General features: G+C 44.2%; 1 protein-coding gene across 1 annotated transcript in view; it reads left to right on the forward strand.

The window, feature by feature from the left end:
• The window catches only part of TMOD1 (tropomodulin 1), a 58445-nt gene that overhangs the window by 541 nt on the left and 35453 nt on the right, over window positions 1-22451 (forward strand). The window contains exon 2 of the mRNA XM_008073582.2: window positions 21391-21547. Within this exon, the coding sequence (XP_008071773.1) occupies window positions 21391-21547 (157 nt within the window). The remainder of the gene's footprint in view (window positions 1-21390; window positions 21548-22451) is intronic.

A 22451-nucleotide genomic window follows, 5' to 3' on the forward strand; every position in this document is an offset into this window, starting at 1 on the left:
GCTGCGGTGGCGGGGTTTAGCCACTGCACTCCAGTCTGGGTGACAGAGTATGTTGCAAGTCTCAGATGAGTTAACAAGTCAAAAAACGTCATGGTTATGGGAAGTAGCAGAGTCAAGGTCCAAACACAGGTGCTGGGTATCATCTATGAAACAGGAAATGAATAGTAGACTTTTCTAACATGAGAGGGCTACCTGGGAAGTGGCAGACATGGACTCTGGTTCTCTTGGGTTCCTCTTGGTCCCCCTGGGCAAACCACTTCTTCCCTCTGAACCAGCTCCCTCACAAATGAAATGAAGGACCCAGACTAAACAGTCTCCTGGCCATGACATTGGGCGAGTCTATGAAAAGGTGCCATGATACAATGGCCAGAGCAATGCAGGCTCGAACAGTCAACAGACCTAAGTTCAAATGTGGATCTGCCACTTCCTCAAAAAAAAAAAAAAGAATACCTTTGCCTTTGCAGGTTTTCTTTTAATGTGTTGTATCGGGGTTCTGCAGAGAAAGAGAACCGATAGGATGTGTGTTTATATGTACATAAATGTAGATAGATGGATTGCTATGAAGAGATTTATTATAAGGAATTAGCTCACATAGTTATCGAGGCTGGCAAGCTTCCAAGATCTGCCTTCTGCAAGCTATACACCCAGGAGAGCTACTGGTGTAGTTCTAATCCAGATGTCAACAGACTGAAGACCCAGGAAGAGCTGATGTTTTAATTCTAGTCCAAAGGCAGGAAAAACAAAAAAACAGTGTCCCAGCTCAAGGCAGTCAGGCACAAGGAAATTCCCACCTACCTGTGAAAAGGTCAGCCTTTCCTTTTGATTTAGGTCTTCAACCGGTGGGTTGAGGCCCACCCACGTTAGGGAGGGCAATCTGCTCTGCTCATCTAAATGATGATCTCATCCAGAAATACCTTCACAGGCACTCTCAGAATAATGTTTGACCAAATGTCTGGGCTACCCATGGCTAAGTCAAGTTGACACATGAAATTAACCATCACAAGTCCTTCCCTTGTCAACTTGGCACGCATGCATATCTCTTTAAACCATACTTATTTTCTTTCTTTCTTTCATGCATTTTTTTTTTTTTTTTTTTTTTTGAGTCAGGGTCTCATTCTGTTATCAAGGCTGGAGTGCGGTGGCACAGTTAATGGCTCACTACGGCGTTCCCTTCCTGGGCTTTGCTGATCCTCCTGCCTCAGCCTCCCAAGTAGCTGGGACTACAGGCATGTACCACCACACCCAGCTTATTTTTTTATTTTTTATAGAGATGAGCTCTCACTATGTTGCCCAGGCTGGTCTCAGACTCCTGGGCTCAAGTGATCCTCCTGCCTTAGTTTCCCAAAGTGCTGGTATCACAGGCATGAGCCATGGCACCCAGCCAGATATACCTTAATTTCCAAAATAAAGAAAATACCAATGTCATAATTCTGCCTAACATAATACAACTATCCTGTTTACAACAGAAAACACACTAATCCCTTCCCCAGAAAAGGAAGTAAAACCCTTGAATGATGTTTACACTTCTCTTTGATATCCTCCTATAACTTAAATACTATGATGGAAAGTCAGTGCCTCTTATGTTATGTGGTAAGGGAATAAGAGAGGGGGTAAATAAAAAAGAATTGACTACACGCACATACACACACACACACACACATACACACACCCCTCTGTTCATAAAAGAAGGAGGAAATACTCAAAGCAGCTACAGTTGTCATTTCTGTAACTGGTTAGGGGGTTATAGCTGGTATTTATAACTACCTTCTTTCATTACCCATTCTTTGCCTTCAGCAAGCACCTCAGCTGGTTGTGGTTCTTTACCTGGTGGGGTGATCCAAACCATTTCTGAACGTCTGGGCCATTAGTAGTCCTGCCTGGGTTGGATTGTTGTAGTTTTCCATTGACATTAATCATAGGGCATAGTAATACTTTTAAAAAAAATGCCCTACAGGCTCCCCTGTATTCCAAATGTGTGCCAAGGCCCTCTCTTTTGCAGTAGTTATCCAATTTCTCCTCAATAGCCAGGGTCAATCACCCCAGCCAGTACATAACTCCCTTCTTTGTCTGTTGATTCAGAGGCATGAGGAGCCCTTACCTAATTCTATCCTAGATAAGAACTGGCAGTCTTAACTTCTATCTCAATGGAATTGTTGTGTCTCCTGGTGGAAGCATTCTTACCTTTGAAACTAGACCTCTAGGCCATCAGAGCATCAGGCTTAGGAATAGGAAACAAAAATGTTGCTGGTGGGTCACTAGGAGTAATGGTGCGTGGTGCCACTACCATTTCCACTCCTTAGTTCCTGGACCCATGAGTCCTGGCTATGGAAGAAATAGCATCATATATTGTCTGCTGATTCAGAGCAGAAACAGAATGGAGAATGTCACCCAGCCCTGCAAGGGACAGCCAACCAGTTGGTGCTGTAACTGAGTTTTCAAAAGGCCATTCCCATTCTATCAAACCGGCTGCTTCAAGATGCTGGAGAACATGTGTCATGGAATGAATTTGCTGAGAAATGAAGGCCGAGAAGTATCCCTCTCCCTTGTTCGATGTTTTATCATTGCATTCCATAGTTGGCACATTTAAGAAGCCTGTTTAATGCTCAGAATCCGTCCCTGCAGTCAGGGTACACAGCATCAAGAGGCAGAAAGCTCTTTGGTTGTGTATGTGGGTTAGCAAGCCATGCCAGAGCTGTGAGCAGGGCCAAGAGAGGGATTTCTAGGTGCCCTACTAGACTAGGGATCTTCTAACTACATCCCAGGTACCCAGGTCAATGCCCAGTACAGAGGCAGTAGATAAAGAATGTTACTGAGTTAAGTGAATTTTCCATGCTATATATTTTTAATTAAAAATGGAAAGTTTCATGTTTAAAAGAAAAAACCAGAGTGATCTATCACAGAAACAAAGAACTGAGAACCATATGTTCTCACTCATAAGCGGGCCTTGAGCAATTATCATAATACTGTAAGAAGGGGTTTGGCAGTAGTGAGAAAGTGCTGGGGAGGCACATCTCATCAACAAGGGTACCTGCTGCATAATGACCATTTGTATACCTGACCCTGAATTGTACCCAACGTTTTTAAAATAAAATAAATTTTTTTAAAAAAGAACAATTGGGGGAAGGAAAAAAAAAAACAGCTATTGCTCAACTCTGGTTAAACAGTGATCCATAAAGAAAACAACACTTCAGTGTCATTTCACTAACCCACAAATAATCACTGCTAACGTACCAGAAACACAGTTTAGCTGGAAGAATGCAGGACTAGAAGTTAAATGTTCCACTTCCAACCCCAGCTCTGTCTATTTCATTCCACATGACCTTGGGCCAGTTGCTGTCCTTTCTAGGCCTCATAGGCCTTGTTCACATCCACGAAATAATGGAGTTGGTAGAGCCCTTTCAGGGCTAAGCTTCCATGACTTATAACCTGGTCTTACCTCCAGATTGATTAAGTAGCTTCTTTCTAGATATCCCAGAATCTTTGCCTAGAGGTCCTGGGTCCCAGGCTCCTTAGAATAACAAATCCCTCCAGCTGTGTGTCCTCATCTTCCTGATATTCCTACTTTCCCCTGCCCATCCACAGGAAGATGATTCCCTGGTGAGGCTGCTTAAATTAGTTTGAAGTCAGCATCGGTGAGAGAGAGCCTTGGGCACCTCCTTCCTCCCCTACTCCCCTGCATCATCTCTTCCCATTAGCCTGCATTGCTATAAAAACGGGCTATGTAGGCAAGGAACAATCAAGCTATAAAATTATTCTGTTCTAATTCTACCCTAGATCACTGATGCGTGTATCTATAAGAACAAACAACTTTAAAAAAGGAGAACAGAGAGGGGGATGTAGCCACTTCCAGTTAACTCAATAAGTGTGACTCAGTTACCTGCCAAGTACCAGGCCCTGTTTTGGGCACCAACAGGGAAGCCTAGCAGGGGCCCTGCCCTACAGTAGCTCAGGCTGGTGGGGATGGGGACATAATAAGGAACAGACAGGGAACTCAGAGAGAGGATTAATTCTTACAGGTAGGAGGCTTCACAGAGCAGGTGATATTGGAACTGGGCCTTGGATTTTTCTAATTCCTGACTGAGTTAAGGCCTTGAGCAAAGGCCACGGGTAAAGCCTTGTGTATGGGAAGTCTCTGAGGATGGGAAGTCTCAGTGTGGTTTCTGTGGAGGGTCAGATGTGACTAGAAAGGTGGTTTGGGCAAAATAATGGGGCGGAGGGGCAATTGGCAAGGCAGACAGAAGAGTTTATACTTTTCTCATAGTCCCAGGGAGCTCTTGGTGGTTTCAGAAGCTGATGCTGTAGATACGGGGACTGGAGGATGCCAACGAGATAGAGAAGTGGGAACGGCCGCTATGGGGAAATCATTCCCATTCCCAGGGAGGAGATGTGCAAACCCTGAGGGTCCTGTGGGCCTGCTGTCTCTGGCCTTCTGGGCTATTGAGGTGCTGGATGGGGCTAAGGCTAAATTAAGCTGTGACTGCAAACAGGGCAGGTAATGACAAGGATCAGGCTGGGAGTGGGGCAGGTGGAGGAACCCTCTCAGAACTGAGAGTACAACCCCTAGTGACTGCTCTGAGGCCCCAGCTGGGAGCTCTATTTCACCCCTAAACTGGCGAAGAGCTCTCCTGGCGCCCCCATCCAACATGTCAGAGCATCTGGTCTCTGCAACAAGTTTCCAGGGCCTCTGTAACCCCAAAAGGCCAGCTCTTCTGCCCAGGTGATTAACGAAAGAGGCTGCCCTGCTTGTGCCATCAGAGGGATGGGGCACCCAAGGCTCTGCTCACAAATTAACTTGCATAGGATCACATGACCAGGGCGTGGCGGCTCAGATTGCAAACGGCCTCCAAAGTGTGTGTGTGTTACTCCACTCTGACGGGAGCAGAGTAACTGAGCACACGGGTGGGGAGTAGGAATAGGCCACATGAGACCTTAGACTCTCCTACGACTGTGGTTTCACAGCAGGCATTTTCAAAGACCCCTTTCTCTCCAGTTCAAGGAAAAAAGAGAAACCTGAGAGAGGGTAGGAGAGAATGGAGGCCAGTGGGTTTCTTTCCCAGCCATACAATTAGCCCCTTCACTGAGATCGGCTCTGTTACCTGATTTGCAAGACAGTATGAGAGTTCTGAAAAGGCCTAGTTCTACCTCCCTTCTCTTGGAGAGTACAAGCATGCCAGTTTGAGTTTCACCCTCCCTTGACTGGACTCTAAAATCACAGCACAGGGCAAGGCCAAAGGTGGCAAACGTGAGAGACTCCTAGACGAGCAGCAGGTGTCCAAGCCCCCAACTTCAGAGCAGGAGCCAAGCCCAGAGAGGAGAAAAAAAGGCAAAGAACATGCTCCAAGTTGCACGTCCAAACAGAGGCCGACCAGAACCCAGGTCCTTTAGTGCCTAGGTCACTGCCCTTTCTGTTCTATCCCGCATCCCTCCTGTTTTTATTTTTGTTTAACTAGTATGTATGTAGCACTTACTATGTGCAGGTCCTGCTCTGTACACTTTGAAAATAGTAACTCGCCGGGCTCGGTGGCTCAGCCTGTAATCCTGCGCCTTTGGGAGGCTGAGGTGAGTGGATTGCCTGAACCCGCGGGTTCGAGTCCCGTCTGGGCAGCGAGACCTCAGCTCTACAATAAATCAAAAAATCAGCCGGGCGTGATAGCGCATGCCTGTAATTCCGGTTACTCGGAAGGCTGAGGCGGAAGGATTGCCGGAACCCAGCAGGTGGAGGCTGCGGTGGCCGGGAGCGGCCACTGCACTCCAGTCTGGGTGACAGAGTGAGACTCCAACTCAAAAAAAAAAAAGAAAATAGTAACTCTTATAACCATCATTATGATCCTTTGAGGCTGGCACTGTTAGCATCCCCATTTTACAGAGGAGAAAACTGAGAGGTGAAGTCACTTGTCCAAAGACCCTCAATCAAGCAATGACAGAGCCACGGTATGGGTCTAGAGTCCATGACTTAGCCACTCCACTTTAAATCTTCCTGGGAGCTTCAGGAGATAGTTTGAGCTGCAGATGTGCTCTGGTTTTGTGATTCTAGAAGGTGCTGTAAACAAAATCATCCCCTTTCTTCCTGGAAAGAGCCTGAGATGCAGAAGACCATGTTCTATCCTGGCTTTGCTCTGGACTTAGACATTTCCCTCTTGGGATCTCAGTTTCCCTATCTGTAAAATGGATTTAGTCAGCCTAGATGGCCTTGGACACCCTCTCCAGCTCTAACTGTGTATGATTTCCTGAGCCATTGCTGGGCTGTCTTAGTACCTGAATTCAGCAAACACTTTGAGGGTGACGTTTTCAGTTATGCAATTGTTAAGCCCCAGTATCATGTGACACAGTAGAGTACGAGGAGTTGGAAAGCAACTCTGTTTGCAGCAGAGGGTTCCAAACTTGTGCACGTTAAAAAAAAAAAAAAAAAGTCCTTGAATCTTTCTATCTCTCACTCTGGAAAAACTCGAGCTTATCATGAGATTGTTGCACTTGGACTCCCTCAGGAAAGGAATGCTTCATGTGCTAAAAGTATCCGCTGTTGACTGACTCCCCAGAGGATCTGCCCTTTCTTGTCTCTCTGGAGTTAAGTGGATGCTGCTCTGAAGCTGAGCCAGCTCCTCAGTTCAGATTGCCTTTGCACTGGGCAGTGGGGGTGATGCTAAGAGATGTTTGAGAATGACAAGTCATTGTGACTTGTGTGGGGAACAGTGTGCAGTTCTCATGTAATCCATAGATACTCAACATTTGCTGGGTGTGCCACGGGCAGAGCCTGCATGGATTATCTCATGTAGGCCTCAGAGAAATTACAATCATTAGCCACATTTTAAAGATGGGGAAACAGAGGCTTTGCAGTAGCAAAGTCAATGGCATATAGCAACTGACTTTGGCTTCTGTATCAGAGATAATAGGGAGCAATGGGCACTGAGGCACCTCAGTCCAGGATGCAACCTGGATAGGGCTGGGATGCTAAGCTAAACAGTCCTAGTCATGTAACTTGTGCTATGAGCTACCATCTCCTTGGAGCCCCTGTGGCCTGGGCCCAGAAAGGAACTCAGAGAACACATTAGAGAATTACCAGCAATTTTTTCCCCAAGTTTCTTTTGAAATTGTTATATTTTCACCATAAATATGAATCTTAAAAAGAAGGAATTAAGAATCTACCAATACAAATAATTTAACTATAAATATTGCTTGTTAATGTGACTTTGGGAAAAGGGTGGAATATTTTTAAAACGAATAGTCTCAGTAAAAGGATCAAACTATTTGCAGGAGAGAAGATGGTAGGGATACTTCCAACCTTATAAAGAAATTATAGCGAAATGAAGAAATTGAGTCCTAAGAGTCAGCTGTTAGGAATCTGTGACACGATATAACCACAGAAATAATCATGGAAAACAACAGACTCTGTAAAGCCTGAAATAAGTGTAAGAAACTATTCTTTTCTACTGAGGTGTTCTTAGTGCCAGTTGCTATGCTAAGCATTTTATGGGCATCATCTCATAAAATCTCCAGAAGGATCCTGTGAGATTGATCCTCATAGGCTGTGGTAATGGACGTCTAGAAGCACACAGCTATTAAGTGACAGACTGAATTCAGACAGATTCTGCCTTCCTTAACCCATAACGAATCAAGAGTTCTGCGAACAAAGGGCCATGAGCCAGCAGGAATAAATGATGGAAAGCCTAGAACTGTAGAATCCCAGAGCTCCAAGGACACTTAGAAACCAGCTAACACTACCCTCTCCTCCATCTCTCTTCCACCCATCACTGGCATCTACACACATGGTACCAGTAGAGAAATCTTGATTTATGGAGTCTATCCTGGACACATGTCATTCACTTGGGGCTTTATGTATTTCATCAAATCCTCATACAAATCCTAAGAGGTTGGTGCTACTAATACCATTTTAGTGTTGAAACATCAAAACAATTACAACACCCTGAAGTCAAGAGAGGGGAAAGGATTGGTTCAAGGTCACACAGCAAATAAGCAGCAGAGCCAGAGAGCAAAACGGGACTTCCATCATACCACATGGCTTCTCATTAGACTCCACACAATTGTAAAATACTCCCTACTCCTGTCCAGATCGTATCCTGTAAGGCAGAGGACACTCTTGGCCATCCAGGAAGCAGCCAAGTTTGGTTCACAGGGCTGTGTTTCTCCCTTGTAACACAAACCGGCAGAATTGCAAGTCCAGGATAGAAGTAAACAGTTGAAATGGAAAGAAATAAATCTCTCCTCTAAAAATAGGCACACATCCTTAGAAACACTGCCGGCCGGCCATGCATAGCCAAGGATGGGTTGGGCTGGGTGAGGGTGAGTCAGGCCAGGTGTCTGTGTGTCCTCACCCCACCCTGTGTCTTCTAGCTCCGTGACCACCTCCCCTGCAACTGGTTGGAGGACCCTCTTGTCTGGCTGGAGGTCCTCTTAGACCCAGAGCCCTGTCATTTCCTTCCATTTTTAAAGGCTTCCCCACTCCACTTGGGAAGCCTTCTTGACCTTACCACCTCCAAGCTCCAGCACAGCACCTGCCCCGGACATAGAAGTTTTCTTTTTGATTTTGACATTTGCAATAGGAAACATTTCCAACATGTAGGAGAGTACAGACTGTATCTACGTTCCCACTGCCCAATTAACAAACATTAAGGTTTTGCCTTATTTGGTTTAGATCATCCTTAAAAAGAGAAGAAATCACTATAGCTAAGTTTTAAACCTGCCTTTCTGCCTCACAGTCCATTCCCCATCTCTCCCACTCGACTGAGCACTTTCCACTGAGAGGCAGCAAACCAAATGCCCACCACGTCACGTAGGAATATAATTGAAGGTCCGTTTTCATGAGCCATTTGGTCATCTTGGTATATCTTTTACTTGCCCATACTTCAAAGAAATGTGTATATAAGAACATTTTCACTTGCCATTTCAACTGCCAAGAAGAAAAGCAGCAACAAAGTCAATGGCATATAGCAACTGACTTTGGCTTCTGTATCAGAGATAACAGGGAACAATGGGGACTGAGGCAAATAAGAATTGATCTAAAGGGTCCTTGCTTTTCAACTTCCCCAATCATTGCCAGTGAGAGTACAGGAATGGTATTGCCAGGCCACCTAATTTTTCAAGAGGTACTGGAAATCTAGAATTGTATGTGTACATTTCTTATTTTAAAAAGCTGACAGCTCATTCAAATGCACAGTTCAAACAAACCCAACCAAATTTCTACATTTAATGGGACTGTAGACCTCTACTTTGCAACTCTGGTTCTACTTCATATGACAGGTGTTTTTTGTTTTTTTTTTTGCTTAAAAAATACACATACGTATAAACTTATACACATCTCTGTATAAATATGATTAGATGCAAAGTACCTCACCTAGCGCCTGGTACATAGTAGTGCTTAATAAGTGTTTGTTGAACTTGAATGTATGATTATAGGAACCTGAATATGTGATTTAGAATCTAAGTTTTCTGAGACTTGGAGCCACATTGGAGCACTGCAGGTATAGTGCAAGTTGTATACTGTACAACTCCAGGAGACACTCTTCACCCAGACTAGAGAGTGAATAATGCTCTTGGACTAGTGCATGTGCACAACTTGTACAACCAGATGCAGCTACCCTGAGTGCCTCTATAATGTAGTGTCTGTTCAGTTGAATGGAAGTGAACAATTATGCTCTATGATGGTAAAACTGATTGTTGATAAACTGCTTCCATATGGAGTTCAGACCTTTTTTCTGAGGTGTCAAGATAAAAGGGCTTTGACCCTCCTTTCACAGGTGAGGGATCGAAGAGAGCACCAGTGTCCTGTTTGTGCCCTACAGCTCTGGGCTGAGGACCCAGGTTGTCAGGTAGTGTGTAGCTTGGTTGCAAGTAACAGACACTCAGAATAACATGGTGTGTGCAGTGGTTGATTCATCATCCCTCAGTAAAATTCACAAGTAGGCAGTCTAGGGCTATGTGGAACTCAATCCCCAGTGGCCCCAGAGTTCTACACTCTGTCCAGCTCACATTTTGCTTCCATTCCTAGGGTGTAGTCCACGTCCCCGTGGTCTGAGGTGGTAGCCGTAATAGCCACATTCCAGGCATCTGACTAAAGGAAGAGAGAGAAAAATATAAGGAGAAAAGCTAGGATTCAAGTGCCTTTAAGTGCTACTGGACACTTCTCATATCATTGAAAAGAACCTAATTACACAGCTCAGCCTAGCTGCAGGAGAGCCTGGGAAATGCAGTTTTAATCTTAGTGGCCTAGTGCTCAGCTAAAATGTGGGAGTGTTTTTATTACCAAAGAAGAGGAGACTTGAATCAGGGACAATTTGGAACCCATCACTGTGGGCTTGCCCGTTTGATGGCTTGATGTTCTGTGTTGCTAAAAGCCCTAAGGTGGTGTGAAAGATTTGGCAGGAATTTAACCAAATCCAGGCCCCCAAAGAAAACATTACAAAGGTCTCACTTCCTAACTTGGCACTTTCCAAAAGCCCCATCAGTGATCCCTGGTCCCATCCTGGACATCCCCAACCCTGGCACCTCTCATAATATGTCCTTCACCCCTAAATCTGCTTGGAGCAGCAGGTGGGCAGCCCTGCAAACAGTTTGGGGCAGCAGGTGTGATATGGGCCTGAAGGGTGTCCAAGTCATACCTTCCTGTCCCCAGCTGGAGCATCAGTGTTGTATGGTTGTGGACAACCAGGACATACTCTCTCAGCTTGGTGCTGGGGATTCAGAGAAGACCACAATATATCCCAGCTGACCCTGGAGGGACACCCAGTCTCCTTGAGTAGATAGATGCAGCATTGATGTGCTCCAAGACAGAGTAGGATAAGCACTGTATAAGGAGTGGCAAGATAGCTCTTTACACAATAGCAACAACATGGAACCAGCCATGGCACATATACACCATGGAATATTATGCAGCCATAAAGAAGTACAAACTTATGGACTTCACAGCAACTTGGATGGACTTAGAGTCTATCATATTCAGTGATCTATCACAGAAACAAAGAACAGAGTACCATACCATATGTTCTCACTCATAAGCGGACCTTGAACAATTATCATAATACTATAAGAAAAGGATTAGCAGTAGTGGGAAACTGCCAGGGGAGGGGGGGTGGGATTGGCAGTTAAGGGAAACTGCCAGGGGAGGAAGGGGCACACCTCATCAACAAGGGTACCTGCATAACGAACATTTGTTTACCTAACCCTGAAATGTACCCCACATCTTTGAAGTGGCAGAATGCTTAGGGGATTTGAAAAGAATCCCAGACTTGAGTGGGGAGCATGGCAAAGGCTGAACAGTGTGCCCAAGGGAAGGGCTTTGAAAGATGAATGCAGGGGAGCTGCCGCGATGGAATTCCAGGCCGAAGGCACAGCCTGCCTGAAAAAGGCATGGCCACGTGAGAGTGTAAGGCATGGCAGTGGAATGTGGGGCAGCCTGGAGTGGCTGGAACAGGGACTACTTGATGAAGTGAAGGGACGCAGGAGGCTGGAGAGGTATGAGTAGATTGGGGTCAAATCATGAAGAGTTCCGCATGCCTGGCTGGTGGATTTGGTCATGATTCTTGAGATCAGGGAAGCTGCTGGAAATCTGTGAGTAAGATGTAGAGTGACGTGGTCAGATATACATGTTGGTGAAGTCTGCTTGGCTGCTGGGAGGGAAAGGAGTAGAGGAGAGACCTGAGGCAGGGACACTAGTCAAGAGGCTGCTCTGATGGTCCCAGCAAGAGACACAAGGGCTTGATGAGAGCAGTGCCCATGGGATGGAGATATTTCAGAACACCACAACCTTGGACTTACGCAGGCTCCTTCCCCTTGCAAGCTGTGCTCCCTCATCTGCTGGACTTCGGCCTATGCTGTGTTTTCTCCCCGTAACACCCCTCCCCTCCCTCTTTCCACCAAGCTATCTCTTCCTGGCCCCTTGGGACTCAACTTAGGACCACCTCCTCCAGGAAGCCCAGGGCTTAGTAAGGTGACCATCCCAGGTTGTGTCTCACTTCTCTGACTGTGAGTCTCTCTGGGCAGGAATCACCCAGTCATTGTCTTGGGATGCCCAGTGCCCATCACAGCAGGAGCCTGGAACATTGTCCCTATGTACTAGGCAGAAAAGGAGGCTGAGGAGAAAGCCAGGAAGGGGAAGTTTGTCCCCACCTTGTACCATGAATACCAGAAAGAGACAGTGTGCTGTTATGAGCAGTAGGTCCCTCCATAAACAGTTACTGGACTTGGGCCTTTGGACGTCAGCCTTAATGCCCTATAAAGTTGACTGGGGAAATGGCAGCTATTGGTTTCACCCATCCTGCAGCAAGGTCATGTGGCTAAGCCAAAGGCCTGGCTCTTTCTTGAGAGAACACAAAGAGAAGAAGCCCAGAGTGTGTATATTGGGGTAGGGAATATACCTGGAAGGAAGGACTCTTTGAGGTCTGAATTCTGCTTGTCTGCTTTGGACATGATATCAAGATACTGTGACTGGGGCACAAGTGGGCTCACCCCTGCTATGGCCTCACCCTCTCAGGCCAAGGTACATGAGAAGAATGTCCCACCAAATGATTTCTAGTGGGACCTGGAAGCTGCTAGCCATGAATGCAGAGGCAGAACTCTGTATATCTGGCGCTAAGGTAAAGTGCCTCCTTTTACATAAAGAGAAACAGATCTGGCAGGTAACTAAAAGGTTAGTTTAAAAAACATCTGGCCTGACCTGATGCGGTAGGAGGGAGAAGGAAGGGCAAGTGTTTAGGGTATGCTTGGGTTAAATTGTTTGAATTAAGAGAGGGGAGGAATCTGCAGGAATTCTGAGATGTTAAGCCACCTTGGTTTTACTGCTACCTGGGGACAGTCACTGTATGCCTCTGGGCCTCAGTTTCCCCATATGTAAACTGAGACTGGTTTGATAAGCAAGTGATCTCTGGTTTTCTAACACTTAGAGAGGAGACCTGGCTCTTGTGTGGGGCCACATCTGTTTCCAGGATCTATTCCTAGAGGAAGGCAATAAGGTGGGATGGAAAGTTTTCTGTGGGATGAAAGTCAAGAGTCCTGGGCTCAGTCCAGCGTGTAATCTCAGGCGACGCCCCTGACTTCCCTGGCCCTCGGCTTCTCTCAGTACCCAATAAAGAGGTTGTACCACCTGGTCTAGTGCCTTCTAAGGAGTTGTGTGTGGTTCAGTCACAGAATAGGAACCTGGGACTCTTGGAGCCCAGACTGGGGCGGGGGGCATGTTTTGCATTCCCGTATTCTTACACATAGCTGATTTATTTGGGAAAAGTAATAAAATCCCTTGCTTTTTGTCACTGTGAAGTACCAGGTTAAGAGGTGTCATATATGGTTAGGCACCAATCTGAAGACAGTCATACTAATTCTTGTTTATGCTAATACGAGGGGAGACTTAAAAAAAAACACCCTGGAATTTATTTATAAAAAATTGTGTATGTATTCTTACATGTTTAAACTTCAGTCACCTTCAAAGTACTCTATGTCTGATGTAATACATCTATCGAGATGCTTTTTCCACCATTCAAAACAGTGTTTGAATTTGTCAATTGTGATGCCTTTTAGTGCCTCTGCTGTTTTTTGTTTCACCTCTTCTACATCAGCAAAACATTTCCTTTTGAGGACTTTTATCATCCAGGGAAACAACAAAAAAAAGTTGCTTGGGGTGAGACCAAGTGAATAGGAAGGGTGGGGTATGGAGTCATGCTGTTTGGGGTCAAAAACTGCTAAACACTCAGCACGGTGTGGGCAGGTGTGCCCGTAAATCACCCATCATGGGACGGGCAGACATGTTGAAAGATCATTTAAAAAAGAATTCACTTGGCCGGGCTTGGTGGCTCAGCCTGTAATCCCGTGCTTTGGGAGGCCGAGGTGAGTGAATTACCTAAGCCTGTGGGTTCAAGACCCGCCTGGGCAACTTGACGAACCCTCATCTCTACAACAAATCAAAAAATCAGCCAGGCATGGTAGCGCGTGCCTGTAATTCCGGCTACTCGGAAAACTGAGGCAGAAGGATCGCCGGAGCCCAGCAGTTCGAGGTTGCAGTGGCCGGGAGCGGCCACTACACTCCAGTCTGGGTGACAGAGTGAAACTCCATCTCAAAAAAAAAGAATCCACTGAAACCTAATGCAGTCTCTCACAACAATGCCAGTTGGTATACTGATGCTGACAGGTTCCTAGAATACTTACCTAGTGGATGAAGCCTGTAATACAAGGGGCCCGCCCTCCAAAAACTAATTCTGGGGTTCTTTTGGGGACGGGTCCCTCCTTGTCTATATATATATATGCCAATTATATGAAGTGTTATTTATACATAAGCTCAGCCTTCCTGGCTTGTGTGGCTATCACACTGTATACCTTTGAGCATGTGACTTGCCTCAGTTTCCCCATCTGAAAATGAAAAAAAATTTGGCCTAGAAGATCTAGGCTGCCTATGATGCAAAAAGTGGGAGTCTCTGATCCTTTGTGTATACATGTGTGTGTGTGTTGTCTGTGTGTGCACATCTGAACAAGCCCACAGGGTTATAATCAGGAGGGCTTCTCACATAGCCCTAACTATGTATAGCAACAATAATTGTGCAGTTACTTGAAATTTAGCCTCACTGGCACCTGTTTGCAGGGTGTTAGAACTCCTAACAGCACAGTTAAGGATCTGTCAAAGTTTCCATTGTCCTTTGGGTAACTGGACTTCAGAGGGTGGGTGTAAAAATTTGACTAAAGATAGTAACCTGTCAAGCTGTACATCCAACTTTTAATTTTACAACATTTACAGGGAAATCATCCTTTAAAAAACCAGGAATAGGTAACTACATACAGGAAAGGTTGCCTAATTTCCCCCATGATTATTTTCAAGAACAAATTAAGCTTTGTACTAAAATTTTTTAACTCCAAATTAAAAACCCATGTATATACATACCTCTCTTTTCCTCTAGCCCAGCCCGATATGGGCAGGATGCTCAGTAAATATTCATGGAATAAATGAATGAATAGTTTGACTTTCTCTACAGGGAATTTTAGTTTGATAGGAACTTTAGAGCAGATGTGACAAAATGGGAGTTTGTGTGCTGAGACTGGCTTGCAAATGTGTTTTATTTAGCCTGGACATTGTTTTTAAAATGTTTGGACTATGTGTCAATATTTTAAAATCAAGAGATTTCACACAAAAATGAGAAGATCCAATAATACCATCCACATTGCTACATGTCAACAATTCTTGGGTATTGGGTGATGCAGAGACAAGAAAACTTCAGTGTGCCCCAGTCCCCACCACTCCCAGGTAGCTAGCAGCTGTAATTTTAAACTAAGATCAGACCGCATCTAGAATTCCTCCTGCTTTAAACCCACACAAACTTTCCTGCTGGGTGACACAATAAGATCACCCAGGCATTAGTCACTACCCTCCTCACATGAGTACATTTCCAATAGTAAGTAAGGACATGTAGATTTGTTCGGAGTCCTATATACAAAGCAAATCTTGCCCACAACCAACCTGTCTTTCAGGTAAGGAGGTATGTCAGTTCCAATTCCCCTAACGCAGAATTGATGATATTCTGGCAGAGCCAGACTGATACTTCCCTTTGAACTAAATATAAAGAAAGCACTTGCCCAGCAAATTTACCTAGTGCACGTTTTAAGATTGGGAGAATGAGATTTAAATTCCTTAAAAGTTAAAAGATTCCAATGTCCCACAGGCACCCATGGAAATATACCTTTAAAGGTAAGGCATAGGCTGGTTATAGACTTGTCTTTGCTATTTGTAAAATAGACCCCTCCCTGTAGGATCTTAACTACTATATGTTTCATGAATAGCCATGTGCAATTGATACTTTTCTCTAGTTTTAGTCTGCCTTCCCCATCCACTTCCCATCTCCCTGATTACTCCAAATTTAAGAGACCTTTGTGGGATCACACCCCTACTTCTTACTACACTGCCTAGACACATAATACTCACTTAGTGGATGTTTTTTTAATGAATAAGAAATAAAGGAACGAGAGATACATTTCTACACATACACAGTTATCAAATACTCTCCTGGTCAGAGCCAACAACAAAACAGTTGTGGGAACTCCGTGTGGGATCATCTATTGGATAGCCTGGGTCTGAGAGTTAGTATTAGATTCTAATAGTCATGAGAGATCCAAGGTAGTATTTTCATACTCACTTAACTCCTCTGTGACTAATTTACATAATAAGGCACATTGTGAAACAGGCACCATTTGAAATTTGGCCAGCTCTAGCCTGGCTAATCTCAACATCATTGTCGACCGCTGGCACATGAAGAACCTTCTGTCCTCAGCATTCCAAGATCATTTGGTTTAGTTATTGTATTCATTATTTTTATATCTTTCCTAGGTGACATATGCCATTTAAAAAAAAAAAAAAAAAGCTTTTTTTGAGAGGCAATTCACATACTATACAGTTCATCCATTTGAAGTGTATAATTCAATGTCTTTTTGTATATTCACAGAGTTGTATAACCATCACCATAGAACATTTTCATCACCTGAAAAAGAAACCTTCCACCCATCAGTGTCACTCCCATTTCCTCTTCAATCTTCCCAGCAGTATTAGTCTGTTCAGGCTGCTGTAACAAAATACCACAGATTAGGTGGCTTAAACATCAGAAACTTGTTTTCTCATAGTTTTGGAGGCTCAGAAGTCCCAGATCAGAGTTCAGTAGAGTTAGTTTATGGTGAAGGCTCCCTTCCTGGCTTACAAATAACTGCCTTCTTGTTCTATCCTCTCCTGGCAGCTGGTTAGGGAAGGGGCGTTACAGCAAACTCTCGTGTCTCTTCTTTTAAGGACACCAATCCTATCAGGTCAGGGCTTCACCCTTATGACCTCATTTAACCTAATTACCTCCTGTCTCCTAATACAGTCACACTGGGGGTTAGGGCTTAACATATGAACTGGGGGGGGTCATTTTCAGCCATAGCACCAACCCTGGGCAACCACTAACCTACTTTCCATTTCTAAGAATTGACTATTCTGGACATTTCATATTAATGGAAGTGTTTTCAAGCTTCGTTCATATTGTAGTACTTAATTCCTTTTCTTGACTGAATAATATTTAATTGTGTGAGTATACCACATTTTAAAATCCATTCATCAACTGATGAGCATTAGACTTGTTTGTACTTTTGCTATTATGAATAATGCTGTTATGAATATTCAGGTGCATGTTTTGGGGTGAACATACATTTTCAATTATTTTCTGCCTAGGAGTGCAACTGCTGGGTCATATGGTCACTCTGTTGAAATTTTTGAGAAACTGCCAGACTATTTTCCAAAGGGACTCTACCATTTTGCATTCCTACCTACAGTGTATTACAGTTCCAATTTCTCCACATTCTCATCAACACTTGTTATTATCTGCATTTTTTATTATATTCATCCTGCTGGCTGGGAAGTGGTCACTCATTCTGGATTTGGTTTTCATTGCCCCGTTGGCTAATAATGTTGAACATCTTTTCATGTGTTTATTGGTCATTTGTATATCTTCTTTGGAGAAATATCTATTCATATTATTTGCCCACTTTAAAATTGGGTTAGCTATCTTATATTATTGAGTTGTAAGAGAACTTTATGTATTCTAGAGATGAGTCTTTCATCTCATATGATTCACAGATATTTTCTTCCAATCTGTGGGTTATCTTTTCACTAGTGTCCTTGGCAGTACAAACGTTTTTAATTTTGATGAAGTTCAATTTATGTGTTTTTTCTGTATTTACTTATTATTTTGATAGCCTGTTTAAGAAACAGCATGTGATCTCACATTATATACAAAGATTAACTCAATTGCCTAATCCATACTCACAAAGATTTACACCTATGTTTTCTTCCAGAAGTTTTATGGTTTAGCTCTTATGCTTTGGTCTGATTCATTTTGAGTTAATCTTTGTATATAATGTGAGATCACATGCTGTTTTTAAAAACAAGTTAATGTGATAAATAATCAGGAATTTAAGAAATATGCAACTAACTTTGCTTTTAATTTAACATCATGTAATATTTTTTTAAGCATACCATTTAATGGAAAGAAACTAAACCTTAACTCCTAATAAGGCTGATAGACTCCATATTTACTTTAAAAAGTTGATAAACTGGCTGGGCTCGGTGGCTCAGCCTGTAATCCCAGCACTTTGGGAGGCTGAGGCGAGTGGATTGCCTGAGCCCACAGGTTCATCACCAGCCTGGGGAGCTTGGTGAGACCTCATCTCTACAATAAACAAAAAACAGCTGGGTGTGGTTGTGCACACCTATCGTTTCAGCTACATGGAAGGATTGCTGGAGCCCAGCAGGTCGATGCTGGGGTGGCCATGAGTGTGCCACTGTACTCCAGCCTGGGCGACAGAGCAAGACTCCAACTCAAAAAAAAAACAAAAAACGTTGATTAGACTAAGAATTATTAGAAAAAGTTTTTAATATTTTTATTTTTAGAAAACTGTCTGCTTTCAATAAAGATTTAAATGAAGCTATATGTTCACATTTTTTGTAAATGATGTCTTTTGAAATACATTAAAATCGTCTTTATTGCCCTGTTATAATGAGATGACCTTTGATTTAATGCAGTGGTTCTCAGTCGGGATGATTTCACCCCTCAAAGGAAATTTGGCAATGTTTGGAGACATTTTTTATTGAAACAACTGGGGAAATGGTGCCACTAGCATCTATGAGACAGAGACCAGAGAGGTTACTAATCCATCTACAATGAGTGGAACAGCATCATTTAAGGAAGTGTCCAGCCCAAAATGTCAACTTGTGCTGAGGTTGAGAAACCCTGCTTTACCTAAATCAGTGGCTTCTGCCAGTTAAATTCGAAAAGAAATGTGAGTTTTCAAATCCTTCTGCCCTTCAGTTACAATCTCTTGGATTTCTTCTATTACAATACTGAGCCTTTCTGGTCCTGAATGTGCCCCAGGACCTTCCTGTCATCAGAACCCTTTATGGTGACAAAAATCTGTAGGCCTTCTTTTATGGGGTCATTGGGAAACATAAGCACTTACTTACAGTGCTTAATTCATTTTGTATTTGCATATGTTCATTTTTTGAATATTTGGATAGTACATTTCCTGTTAAACATACGTATTTGGGCTCCTATATCCCATTAAAACATATTTTTATCTGATTATATAACAATAATGATAATGAGTAATCATTTTTGAGTGTTCACTATGTCAGGCACTATGCTAAGCACTGTTCCTGCATCATCTAGTTTAATTTCCTCAATAACTTTATAAGAGAGCAACTATCATTCGTCATATTTTACATCTGTAGAAACTGAGGCACAATGAGATTAGGGGATTTGCCCAAGTTTGTATAGCTGGGCTGTCATTACTTCAAGTCCAGACTTAACCCTGATGTGGGGTCAACTGTGAGGTGCAAGCATGTCGCAAAGAATTTGAATTATTCATTATGGACAATCACACACTGACATTTGTGGAGCAGTGAGGTGTCCTCTCACTCGCTTGTGCCCCCGTAAATGCCCTGCCATAGGAGAGAAGAAGTGGACACAGCTAGCCACAGCAAGTCCCATCTAACCTGAGCCGAGCCTACAGAAGCATGGCTCACATGGGAGTATCACCTGCCCTGCCTATCAGGATGGACAATATCTGAGAACTGCTGCTTAAGGACTACTGAGATGTGTGTAGCATCACTTATGTTCCTGATACTCACCCCAGAATCAGTCTAGGCTTGATATTCTACCCACTGGTCGTCGTCTTATACAATGCTCCAACTCCCAGTGTCTCTCCTGACTTGTGGCCTAAATCTGTTTGCACATATACCAGCACCACCTGTCAAGTCCCATGTGTTCCAGGCACTATGCTGTATGGACCCTACTCACCTACAGTCTTTCTGGAGACAGGGTCACACCCTGGTCTGCCCATCTGGCAACCACTGCTCTTACTGGAACAGCACTATGTTGTTAAACTGTGGAACAGTATCAAGAAGGTACCTGATCTCAAACCAGGCAAAGTGGGGACCAAAAGGAGGCCCAAACTTTACCTGTGCAATGACCACTTATACACCTAATCCTGAACTGTACCCCATCTTTAAAATTAAAAAAAAAAACTGTGGAACAGTGTCTTGTAAAAACTTACCCACTTCTTAAAAAGCAGTATTCCTTCCCTAGCTTTATTCCTCTATGTTCCAGGCATATAGTTATCCTCATACGTCTGAGATCATACCCCTCGCAGAGGGGGTTTTCAGAAAAAGATTTGGAGTGTGTGTGAGTGACCAAAGGTATGCATTTTGATGGTACAAAGTCAGTTTGGGGGTGCAGCAAGAGGTTCTGCCCATACCAGCCTCCAGGTATCCTTCGCTAGTTCTCTGAATGAATAGGGGCAGGGAGTGTGCAATGATTAGAGGTAAAAATTGCCCCTCTCCCCCAAATCTGAAGAAATATTTTGTTCTAGATATGTTCCTGAAACTTTTGAGCAAGGCTTTCCTTGATCTGGGCCTCAATTTCCCCTTGAAGGGACAGTATACGCACTGGATGATCTCTAAGCATCCTTGCAGCTGCAAACTTCTTTGACTCCCTAAGATACTGAAGGTTGGCTGAGTTAAAGTGAAGCCCATTAGGGTTATTTAAATCCACCCTAGTTAGGAATCTGCCTTAGTAGTAAGCCCATACCTAGAAGCCTGCCCATGTTTGAAGAAGAGAACGCAGCAATTGGTTGATGCTATCTTTCTTGAGAGATTCATCTCCAGGGGCGACGTTCAAAATATTTAGCAGTGTGTCATGAGCACAGACCCGGTGAGAGATTAGAAGGCGGCGAGTAGAGTTGGTAGAGACGGCTGCCTGAGAACACGCCTGGCCCACCTTGCACTGCTCTGCTCTCACTTCGCCGTCCGCTAGGCCCCGCCCCCACATCTCTACTCTGCTGTCCTCTCCCCACCCCCCATCACTGCTCTGCTGGGTCCTTCTCCAGCTTATTTTTTGGTTTTGCCTCTCCCTGCCTGATTCTACATCTAGGGTCCTCACTCACCTCCTTTTTGGCTTCTCTCTTCAGCCACTTGATACCTGACTCTTGTAAATCTCTTTATGCATTCAAACACCAACTCAATCATATTCATCACTCAACAGATGGTCTGTGAGTGTCCTTCTATGCTCAGAAGCTTCCCTGACCCCCCTCACCCCTCTGCCTTCAAAAATGTTAGAGGAGAGAACACGCTGAAGGATTGAGAGACCCGAGTCCTAGCCGCACTCTGACCCTCATCTGCTGTGATCTTGGGCAAGTCCCTGCCCCTCCTGGGATTCCAGAGTCCTTACATGTAAAATGAGGGACTTGGATGGATTCCACCAGCTCTAGGGTCCCTGCTGTTCAATGATGAGTTTCTGGAGAAATGCAAGTCTTCAGCAGCTGACCACTCTCTTTCTCTCTCTCTCTCTCTCTTTCCCTCTCTCCCACCTCCCACAACCTCCACTGTAGAATGCACTGCTGCCTGCAGGCCTGAGGCAGAAGGATCAAACCACCAAGGCGCCCACAGGCCCCTTTAAAAGAGAGGAGCTCTTGGATCACTTGGAAAAGCAAGCAAAGGAGTTTAAGGACCGAGAAGATCTGGTCCCCTACACAGGGGAAAAACGAGGTACTGAACAATGTTGCTCTTATGACTATTTCACTCCCCATGCATCATTGAGTGCCAGCTGTATACCTGGCTCTATGTTGAGCCAAATTGATTGGGCCTCCTTGTCCTCATCTCTACCTGGCCAAAAAACCACAAATCCAACTCCAAAAGCATTGGTGCATCATGTAGATTTAGTGAAACTTTTGAGTAGACTGAGGAAAGAGTCCTGTCCCAGACCAGCAAAACTTTTTCCTAAATCCCTTATAACTAGGGTGTCCTGATTGTTTTTTCATATAAACCTACATACTTCTGAGTGTCAAAGAAGCGACTCCTAATAATGACATTAGGACATGAGGCCTAAACAAGGACTGTCCTGTGCCAATTAGGAAAGAGAGATCCTAGCAATCTCTACCCTGTCTCTGCTCTTTCTCCAAAGTTCCTTTCTCCAGCCCTGCTGCATCCCTTCCCTTTTCTGTCCCTCTAAGATTATCTGGTCCAGCCTGAGGCCAGCCATCCAGAAGCCTAGGGGATCACAGAGAGGTCCTCCCTGACCATCTGCCCATCCAGGACTTCCTGTGCATATCCAAATTCCCTCCTCTTGTATACCCCTTGTTCTCACCATTACCCCACTGCCCCACAGGCCTTCTACTCCCCAAACTTTCTGAGCTCTTTTGACTTCAGAACCTTTGCACATATTCACTGGGCCTGGAATGCCGTTCTCACTGCCCAGCTCCATGCTTTCCCATGACTCTTGTTGCCCTGTGACAGGTGTCATGGACAGAAACAGCCCAGAGCTAGATCTACTATGGCTGCAATCCTGGCACTACCACTTACTAGCTATGTGAACATAAATAAACATTTTAAACTACTGGCCCTCCATTTCCTCCTCTATACAATGGGGGTGATGAAAATAATGTCACCAGCC

Source organism: Carlito syrichta, unplaced genomic scaffold, assembly GCF_000164805.1.
Source record: "Carlito syrichta isolate Samal-C Ts95f unplaced genomic scaffold, Tarsius_syrichta-2.0.1 Scaffold315953, whole genome shotgun sequence".
In the NCBI taxonomy this organism is placed as follows: domain Eukaryota; kingdom Metazoa; phylum Chordata; class Mammalia; order Primates; family Tarsiidae; genus Carlito; species Carlito syrichta.